The following is a 10,622-nucleotide window of genomic DNA, read 5'->3' as shown; positions in this document are numbered from 1 at the left end:
TGGTGGCACTGAGCACGTAGGTAACTTTCATAGCTGATGGCAAAGTTACATCTTCTAAAACAAAGAGCTGAAATTATGGGTTTCCAGACAAATCTGGCAAGAATCCAAAGCTTTTTAAACCAAACTTGATCAAATTCACATTCCTGAATCCCCCATTTTGAGAGCCATGGCACAGTCCTTCAACCTCCATAAGAAGACTTGATAAAAATTATTAAAAAATAATTTTTCTATTGCATAAAAAGTTAAGAAACACTATTTCTATCCCCCTGCCCCCCCTTTTTCTTTTCCTTAATTTTTTTTGCATGAAAGAACATTGCAGAGACATACCACTGTTTTTAGAAGCCCGCCAATTCCATACGACGCAGTATAAAGGAGATGCAAACAACAAAAGGATTATTTTTTTGAATAGAGAGCATTTAATAAATTAGTGAACACGCTGCTGACGCGGAGGAGATACTTTCACAGGTGGAAAGCGTTAGACTTTTTCTGATGAGAAAGGCAGATTTGGTTGTTCCACAGAAAAGAATGATTTACATACAAGAAATAAATAGTGATTTGGCCATTGATGATGTAAGCTCACGTAGAATTTGCTTCTTTCTCCACATCATCATCATCATCAACAACCTGAAACAAATCCAGAAGTAGTTCAGGTAAACAGGTGAAGCTCTCAGTCCCATCACACTGCCTGGAGAATTTATTGCATTACATCCTTGCCAGAGCCAAGGAGAACAACTATTCTATGCCACTGATGACGACGGTCATCACATGGAAAATATAAAAAAAGCTTTCAATCAGAAATGCCATGAGATAATGTGGCTGAAATAATAAAAGCTGGTCATCTGACTGCTAATCCCACCAGAACAATCATTACGTGTACCTACTCTAAGAAACCTGCTTTAGCAGGGGGTGGAATAGAAGAGCTCCAAAAGTCCCTTCCAACCCATATGGTTCTGTGATTCTGTACCAAATTTTAATGAGAAAGCAAAATCATCTGCATTTAAGGGACAAGTTTTGTCCCATATTACTACTAAAAGCATCTGTTTATCTTACACTTTGGCTTCAAGTGCCAACCCTGTATGCAGGGAAGGGACAAAGACCTCTCATTCCCCCCACCTAAATGAAGATCTCTATTGTCTCGCACCAACCCACCTGTTCCACGCCTTCCACTTCAGGGATGTAGAACTGGAGCATGTTCTGTATCCCATTCTTCAGGGTGATGATGGAACTGGGACAGCTGGTGCATGAACCCTGCAACTTCAGCTGCACAATGCCATCCTCAAAGCCTTTATAAATAACATCACCACCGTCTTCTTGCACTGTTGGCCTGATAGAACACGATACTCAATTCACAGTAAGCACAGCTGAAACCCATTCCATTCTAAAAAGCTTTAGAAGAGCTCAATTTCATGTACAATAAGAACTGGCCTGCTATATTAATTAAAGCTCTTTTTCTCTTTCTGGTTCAAATTTCCAGTAGTTCATATTTTGTTGGACTCTCACATTCACCACTACTGACTGCCTTTTTAGAGCAAAATATACTTGCAGTGAATGCAGTAACATAGAAACAATCATTGGCATTCTAAGAGCAAAGGTAAACACCTCAGAGCAAAGCTCGATCAAGCTTGCAAAGAAACACTGGTTTGCCCCAAGGCACATAAAGATGCTTATCCTAACTTATGCACCAAAACCCAGGTATCTTTCATTATAAAATAGATGAATGTCTACCAGAGAATGCACATAAATCTGCAAATAGGTGAAGAAAGCACCTGGTGAGATGACAGCCTGGTACCAGTGGCATTTCTGCAGCCTGCTCTCCTTGTGCAAGCACCAAATGCCCGGCCCTGTCACTGCATCCCTACAGCAACATTCTTCCAGACCGACCTGCAACCATCCCCTCACTCCAACAGAAGCTCTTTATACCGATTTCCAAAATAACTCTTTTGAGAACTACACTCCTAACAAAATCATCTATGAATCAGATACATTTATTAACAACTCCTCACAGCTAATTATCTCCATTCCAGAAAGCCACAGGACGTGACCAAGGATTCCATTTTAAATTAACTTTTTAAAATGCTCTACAGAGCCATTCAGGTCTCCATTCCTTCCATCCTCCACCATCCTACAATTTCTTTGCACATACTTTTGATGGATCAGACATTAGCACTCCGTGTGTGCCACTCGTTTATATACAGCTTCTGTAAGCTATCCTGCTATGTAACAAGGCAAGACTGATTGAAGCTGTTAATGGAGCTCTTCTGCTGCTAATATCCAACAGAGGAAAGAAACAAAGGAAGAGGTGGGGAGAGGCAGTGATTTTGTCTGAAACTGTGCGAATGTGAAGAAGGGCCACTGGGAAGTCAAGGCCTAACAAACTATAGGGATTCTGAATGATCACAGCCCAGCCAGACTGCCCAAACCTGCTTTCCGCCTGTGATACATTTTAGCACTTTGCATATACATCAGTACTCTTGGGGAAAAAATGTTTCAATTTATTTCTGCTTTTTTTTCCTGCTTTCTTTCTAGGAAAACTAACCAGTGCATCAGGTCAGCCTTGAGAACACCAAACATTATTTTCAGATTGTACATTTAAAATGCAGTGCCTAAAAAAGTAAAATAAAAGGCCCCCATTTTGTGTAACTTCTGGAAAAATTAAACTAAATTCCATAATTCTCACCTATCCAAGACTTCCTTCACTGTCATTTGAGCTGGGCAAGATGGCACCATCAGATATGGGACAAGTTCAAAATCATGCCAAATGTTTTTCCCCAAACATCGAGTTGCTTATTCCCCTCAGTTCATTTTGGAAGGCAATTAATGAACATAAAAATATACTTCAGGTAAACAACATGCTCCATATACACTCTCGAGACTTCATTAGTTACAACCAGGCTCTAAATTCAAACTGAGTTAAAATACCAATAAAACTGCAGCAGATGTAAGGGCAAAATTGACTGAAGCCCAGACAATGAGGGAAATCTGATGGTAAACTTCCTTTACAGTATGGCACAAGAATACTTTGGAGTTCTTGGGAAGGAAAAACAAATATAATAAAAACAGAGGTCAATGTAACAGTGGGAAAAATAAAGATGTCGCTAGGAAAGCAATGTGTTGTTTTCATTATTTAGAAGTAATTGGGTTAAACCCAATGGCCCACCTGCTCAAGTGCTCTCCAGAGGGTAAGACTGCACTACTCTAAAATCACTCCTAACATGGACTCTGTTCAGCATATAATTTGCTTAAACAGAAAAAAATAGATAGAAAGTGTTCAATCAGAGGAAACAGCACACACAACTAGCAGCAATGTGCCTGGTTTACCTTATTCTTGTATCCAGCAGTTCTTTAATCATTAATACAACTTCATCATCTTCTTCTGACTGTGCTTTGGAAAAGAAAAACATGCAAATCAGAACACGGAGAGAAATCTGTTAGGAGGACTGTCACTATATATCCATATATATATGTGAAATAGCACACAAACATTGCTGAGATGCCAGAAACCAAAAGGGGAAGGCCTGATTCAAAGCATGTACCCTCTCCTGCATTCCCCACATGCACAGCCTAAATGTTCACAGGCATAAAACATGGTTTCACAGTTTTCCCTTGAGTACAGAGGAATGGCCTTAACTGACAACAGCAATGTAACAGAGAAAGAGTACACAAAACAGGGAAAGGAAAGGAAGCAACAACAACCATTCATGGGTTAGATCACGGGTTAAGGCAGTGTACTTGGAAGGAGGGCTAGACATAATAGAGCAGAGAGGAATTAGTCATCTTCTGCCTTAAAACATCGGGGGAGGAAAAACTGTACAAGCTGGTAAACTGCAAATATAAAAATATAAAGCAAAATACTATTCTTGGCTTAAATTGAAAGTTAGTCTCAGTTATTTTCTATTACAGTTTGGAAAGGACTTCTTACCACTTATTGTTCACGTAAAACCAATCACTAACAAAATGTTAACACTCCTTTTTGATTTGAGAAGGGCAACGACACTTTTGTAGGTGCCCACACAAAAAGGATGTGCAGCAGCACCCAGCAGCTTCCTAAGCACAGCAAAAATACTTCATGCACACAAACTGCAATGGAACAATGGTCCACGCTGCCACAACACACAGCTCAGCACAGCTCCTGTGAAAGAACAGTCCTCATCTTCCTGCAAACGAGACTCAGGCTTCGTTCGATGGGTTAAATAACTCTTTCAGGCAGTTCAGCACTTCTTCCAGTAGAGCATATGTTCTGCACATTCTTTACTGTGTCAGTTTGAGCAGCTTTCATTTTAAATTCTGTTGTGTGCTTTACTGGGAGGCCCTTCTGGATATCACAAGGATCCGAATGCAGATACTCTTCCTGGAGTTTGACTTACCTGTATCTGTCCTAGGTGCCTCTTCAGTAAGTACAGGTAAACCCGAGGCAAAGAAATCCATTATAGTTGCATAAATATCTGGTTTCAGCAAGTTCCAATCCAGGTCTTCACTCTCCTACAAAAATCAGAAGAAAAGTAAATAAAAACAGAGCATCTGCCTCCTACAAATGGTAAATTATATAGGGATCCCTCTTATGGTAATAATATCATAAAGATTCTCAGGTTTCATGCATGAATTTATTTTGTAGTTTTGCCAAAAATGTTTCAGAAGTCTCAACATAAAGCAGTCAACAGACAGGTTTCCTCACTTGCAAGCCAAATCTATTAAACATAAGGTAAAAAGTGAAAAGTAGAGTTTCTGAAATACATTACTGGGCACTTTTTTTAACCAAGCCATACCTGAGACTCAAATTTGTCGTGGCTCTATTTGATCCTGAGCCAAAGCATAATTCACTGCATGGCCCTGTGCTTGTAACACTGCAGGACTGTCACCACACTGTTACCATGCAGCACCTTATCTCTGCTGCCATGAGCTCTGTGCCTTCAGTAAACACTGCACCACCCACAGCACCAGGAGCTCACCCAGCCCCAGGGCCTGCTTGGAACCAGAGCAGGCTGCACGCAGCTTCCTCCAGGAAGCATGGAACCTACAGCTGCTCCAGGAGGCCTGTTCCAGTGCTCAGCCACACACCCAGCATGTGGATAAGGGAAAGGTTCTGCACCTGAGGCCCTCCAGGTTGGGGAGCTGGGACACTGCTCTCAGCCATTGGGTTTGAATCTATTGGCACAGCTGCACAGGGAGGTGGGGGGGTTCACCATCCTTGGAGGTGCTCTGTGGGGATGTGACACTGAGGAAAGCGGTCAGTGGGGACAGTGGGGTGGGCTGGGGTTGGATTTGATCTTATTGGTCTTTTCCACTTTTATGATTCTGTGATTCTACGATTCTACAGGGTGGTCCTGTGTGGAGCCAGGGGTTGGGCTCAGTGATCCTTGTGGGTCCCTTCCAACTCAGGATATTTTTATGATACTTATATTTATTTATTTCAATATTCCTGGCATTCCTACTTGTGACCACTGCCTCTGGTCCTTCTGCTATGCATCCCCAGATCAGTGGTTGGATCTTCCCCACTGTGTATCCCCAGATCAGTGTGCCTGGGTCCTTCCTGTGGCCATCTACTCAGCAGCTGACTCTCAGATGAAGTTTTAACACACGTGAACCTCCTTCCTGCTTACCTTGGTGATGGTGATGAAGTCTGGCCCAAAGAAAATGCTTTTAACTCCTTCAATTCTGAATAATTGCCTGTTAAGAAAACAAACAAAATGATTTCAGCCAAACTCCTCAAGATTTATTTATACCTCTACAGAAGAAAAATAATGGTCTTGAATACATTTCCAGACAAAAATAACCACATGAAAAGAAAGCCACTGAGAGAAATAGGCAGCTAATCCACCTACAGCATAGCAAGAGCCAGGAGCTCCTGCTGGGAAGCACAACGTGCACTAAAACTGAACACACCTCACAGCAGATTTCAATAAGTTACATGGAGGTACTCTCCCTCCAAACCTTTTTTGGAGGCAAAATGATATTCTGTATATACAAGTGATCTTCTGTGTATTTTGTACACCCTTCACCAATCCAGAGGTAGCTGCCACAACAGGGTTTGAAACCAGATGATCTTTAAGGTCCTTTTCAATCCAGGCCATTCTATGATTCTACGATGGGTTTGGGATAGAATTAGTGCAAGCACAAGGAAAATTGCTTACTTTAAATAATTGGCCTCTATCTGGGTGAGCTCAATCAAAACTGCCCTCAATTTAATTGGGAAGGTGACAACCATTGCCATTCAGTAAGAGGATTAGTGCCAGCATAATACCTGGGTGATGGGAAGAGCACAGTGATGCTGACAATATTTCAAGTGTAAAAAAGCAGAATGAGTCCAAAGACACATTCCCACAGATGCTTTAATTAAAACCTAACAAATTCATCTGCAGAAAATTAAGCTAAATCTGCCAAAAGAGTGTAGGAGGGTTTCTTTTGGTAGTTGAGAGAAGGAAAAAAAAGGATATTCTCTTGAAAGACTGAAAAATGTCCAAGAAATGCAGTGAATGCAGGAAAATGAAATCTTATCACACAGGTATGTGTGATAGGGGGAAAAAAAAAAGGGATTTCCCAATACCCAGGGGAAAGGATTTCCACATATGAAGCAGTTGGACACACATGGTGCTTTTACACCATCCAGCCAAGAACAACGCATACGTGGACAATTGTTTCCCATTAACCTGCACAGTCCACACGATAAAACCGTTGCCATGGTCTACATACATCTTCCCTTTGATGAAAAAATCTATTTGCAGATATGTGACAACATCAAGGCACCTTCCCAGAACCGATCGTGTTCTGTAAACCAGTGTAGTTTGGCACAATCAGATCCCACAGATTCAGCATCGTAGTAACACATTTTGATGTCCTGAAAAAGCTTTCACATTGGATTTGTTGCTCATAAGTCACAGAGCTATGCTTATAAAGATCCTGTTTGCTCTCAAGCAGCACCAGAGATCTTTGGAAGTCTGAGCTGTACATCTGATACCTCACACTTCCTGCAGAGATCACGCAAAGCAGCTTCTGCTTGCATACAGTCCCTCCAATATACACAACAATGACTTAATGGAGGACTTCTCAGGGCAATTTACTTCAGCCCTTCAGGATCTCACTCTGAACTGAACGACGCCTCTCCACCCACATAATAGATAAAGGAAACTCTGTGGAGGCAAATGTGAAAGCAATGGCCTTTGTGACAGTGCTCCAAATCCCTTCTATATCAAGGCGGTATGATTGGGTTACCTGCTTGGTGATTCTTACTTCAGGTTATGCATTCTGATACCGATACTTGCAACTACATTTAATTTGGAGCATTTACTTACTTCCTTAGGTTGTCTGTTTCCTAATCCTGAAAAGTTACACCATTTCCAAGCAACTACTGGAATTATCTTCTGATGGGAACAGCTGTGCAAAATCAGGGCCAGAGGCCTCACTGGCGATGCAGCAGCTGTTCAAGAATCCTGGACTTATAATAAATCAATCCAGCTGCACGATGCATACAACAGAGCCAAAGGCACAGACAGACCACTTGGCAATGACTATCTTCAATTTTATGTACAAGCAAAGCAACATCAACAAACAAAATCCAATCAATCTGCTCCTGAGTGCAGGATGCATTTAAAACATTAATTGTCGACACACAGCCTGCATGGTCCCCCATACAAATTATGATGTGTTTAATAATACCTTGCTAGAGGTGAGCAAAATGCTGCGGCTGGGCTGGAAAACTCCATAGTCCTGGAATCCAGCACTTCTTTGCCTGGAATAAACTTCAGGCTGTTTGGGTTTGGTGTGTCCTGAGTTTGAATAAACATGCATCTTACTGGAAATTAAAAGAAAAAAGGAGGAAAGTTAATGTAATCAAATGTAAGTAGCTTAAATGAAATCTAAGGATCCTGATTATCTAGCAAGTAAAAAGACTGGAGTGATCACCGTGCTATAACCACAGCAGTTTGTGCAACAATGATGCTTTAAAAACCACAACGGCATTCAGACCAATGAACACAGACACATTATCTTACAGGAAGCAAGATACATGCAGTCTTATCTTTGCCTCTTGCGTTCTTATCTACTGAAAGGCACCTGATTGCAGCAATACAAAGCTGCAAAGGTTCAGTGCCATCCTCACTTTCTTCTGAGACCAAGAGATGCTCACTCCTTGCTGTGTTCAGGTATACCAGCAGCTATTTAAGAGCCAAATGGACGTGGCACTCAGGGCCATGGTTTCAAGGTGGTAGCATTGAGTCATGGACCTGTTGATCCTGAAGGTTTCTTTCTAACCTACACTATTCTGCCATTCTATGATGTATGGCTCTGTTTTTTTTCCAGTCTCTCAGCATAATATTTACAGCACACCACACCCTGCTGGTAACACAATGGGTGAGTTACTGTAAGCTATCACTTACACTGCAGAAATTGAACCAACAACTGAAGATCCAATTGCTGGATTCTACTAAAGGTGTTAAAAAGATACATTTCTACTGGAATTCCCTGTGGGCTGCAGGTATTCCTTACACACAAGAGTGTAAAACTGATTTTGAATAAAAATGAGCATTCTATGTCTAATGGTGTACGTTTAATAGCGTGCTTTCCTGTAGACATGTCACAACATCTACACAGTGGCTACTATTGATGGCTGGACTGAATGATCATAGTGCTCTTTTCCAACTTTAATGATTCGATGATTCCACAGGGATGGGAGAGCTGCTCTGCTCCCTTTGGCATCCAAAATCCCATCCAGTTGCCAGCACAGCTTGCAGGTAACCTGCAGCAGGGGATTTGGATGGGGGATATTCAGTACACTGCATTTCTTAGAGCATCTTGAGCACCCTGAAACACAGCTGGCTGTGTCAGCTCCTAAGAAAGGCATCTCCATGTGAGCAAACACTTTATTTCATAAGCATCTTCTGCAGCTGCAGATCTGCCTTCCCATGGCCAGGTTTTTCAATCATTACTCCACCTGGAGCTCTTTGTACAACTGTAAATAACCCAATCAGAATGTACTGCTGGGAACTGGCCATTTTCATAGCTGAAGTCTGTAACACCGTGTGTCTGTCCACTGCTCACATTTCACAGATTTTGTTTTCCTTTCTGTTGAGCCTTCCAAAAACCTGTTAGGCACTACAAACCCCACCTTAACCACTGCTTTTTCAGGGTAATGCTACGTTACCATTGCAGGTGTTATTAATGCAGAATGTCATTAACACATCACACATGGGCACACATTCAAGGGGAGGGAAATTAAAGAAAGCACCACAGCTCTGGAAATGAAAACTGTACTTTCTTCCTTGCTGGGCTCTTTCTGGACACTTCATCTTGCTGAGCTCAGCAGCTGAAGTGGGACACGGCCTTACAAGGGCTGTTCACAAGGGATGCATTTACACTAAGACAGGATTTAAATTAAGAGCTGCAGCAGATCCCAAATATTTTACACCAAAGCACCTCATAGGTTTTGGCAGATGAACAGCACAGAGAACACATATATAGCCAAGCACAAAATGAGCCATGCATGTCTTCTTACCAGGTTTCAAATGTCCAACAGTATGTGTGACAGTATTACATTAAAAACACACAGGAAACAACTCAGGAAATTTTATCACACTCAGATTTTAGAAGAAGAGTTGGACTTTTGTTATTGCCACAAGACACGGATTCTCACAACGCCCTCAGTACTTATTTTTAGCTGGCACTTACCTGTGTTATGCAAGACTACAGATGGAAGAAGCTGCTTCCTCCATGCAAGATGGTGGAAGGGCTGTTGAGTTGTTAGGTTATGACCTTTTAACATCATGTGACAAATCCTAAAGAGAAGTCGTAACATCACTATGAGCTTCTAAATCACAAGGCTGTACTTCCCCAACACCCCACAGCATTCCCCTGTGCCCAGAACGCAGCACAGCCCCCTCCTACACAACCCTACCCAGTAACAAAGCGAGTCAGCAGCTCAGATTGTGGCACCCCCCATATTTCTTTCCTTTTTCAATGTTCCCTTTCTCCTATTTCACAAGAAAACAGGCCTAATTCTTCAATTTCAGCCACATAAAAATTAATCCATACTCCTTCACATACCTGTAAGAGAAGAAAGGTCACCCCATGAAAGCGTTTTGACGCTACCATGAACCTGGATGTCCAGATTGGACTAAATACCTAATTTTCAGAAAATCAGACAGCTGAGATGAACTCCAACCACCCACTGCTAAGTAAAGGCAGAATTTGCTATCATTATCAACCAACTACAAGAGGCCATTAGCAAAGTGGGGAGAGCAGAGGGAAAAAAAAAACAGAGAAGCAAGCAAGGAGAATGATGGAGCAACAGAGGTGGCTTTCAGACGTGTAAATGCTTGCTGCACACCCAGCGGCATACAAATACTGCTTTTCACATGTGAACTCAGCTCATAACCAGTCAGGAGAGGCAAGGGACGGCCAAATTCAGAAGGCTGTGTGGCTGTACATGGTGGCAAAAAGGGGTAATAACTTCTCTGACTTCTTTACAGGGGAGACACAAACCAGAAAAGGTTCAAAAGGCCCTTCCCAATGATTCCCCTAAATGATTCTGCAACTCCACTCTTCTGTGTGGACTTGCGTACAGAGACCACAAAGGGATGTGTCCCCAACAGTTCTCCCTCCTTTATCTCTGGGAGAACCAAAGAACCAAAGCA

The 10,622-nt window shown here is 42.0% G+C and overlaps 1 protein-coding gene across 1 annotated transcript; it reads right to left on the bottom strand.

Annotated features, from left to right (window-relative positions):
- Positions 1-393: 393 nt before the first annotated feature.
- Positions 394-9,799, bottom strand: NFU1 (NFU1 iron-sulfur cluster scaffold). Its single transcript, XM_003212375.4, has 7 exons — positions 9,658-9,799; positions 7,651-7,786; positions 5,598-5,664; positions 4,365-4,479; positions 3,319-3,382; positions 1,150-1,324; positions 394-624 (listed from the first exon to the last, which is right to left on the bottom strand). The coding sequence occupies exons 1-7, from the start codon at positions 9,782-9,784 to the stop codon at positions 577-579; spliced, it is 732 nt and encodes a 243-aa protein (XP_003212423.2). The 5' UTR covers positions 9,785-9,799; the 3' UTR covers positions 394-576.
- Between the last annotated feature and the right edge of the window lie 823 nt (positions 9,800-10,622).

Source organism: Meleagris gallopavo, chromosome 24 (genome assembly GCF_000146605.3).
Source record: "Meleagris gallopavo isolate NT-WF06-2002-E0010 breed Aviagen turkey brand Nicholas breeding stock chromosome 24, Turkey_5.1, whole genome shotgun sequence".
Classification (NCBI taxonomy): domain Eukaryota; kingdom Metazoa; phylum Chordata; class Aves; order Galliformes; family Phasianidae; genus Meleagris; species Meleagris gallopavo.
The sequence above is the reverse complement of the archived record's forward strand: the minus strand, read 5'-3'. Positions and strand labels throughout refer to the sequence as shown.

Excerpts from the sequence above, each read along its gene's own strand:
- NFU1 (XM_003212375.4), bottom strand. The coding sequence starts at position 9,784 with ATGTTACGACTTCTCTTTAGGATTTGTCACATGATGTTAAAAGGTCAT. Across the intron at positions 7,787-9,657 it reads TGTAGTCTTGCATAACACAG|TAAGATGCATGTTTATTCAA; the intron begins GTAAGTGCCAGC and ends TTTAATTTCCAG. Across the intron at positions 625-1,149 it reads AAGTGGAAGGCGTGGAACAG|GTTGTTGATGATGATGATGA; the intron begins GTGGGTTGGTGC and ends GATTTGTTTCAG.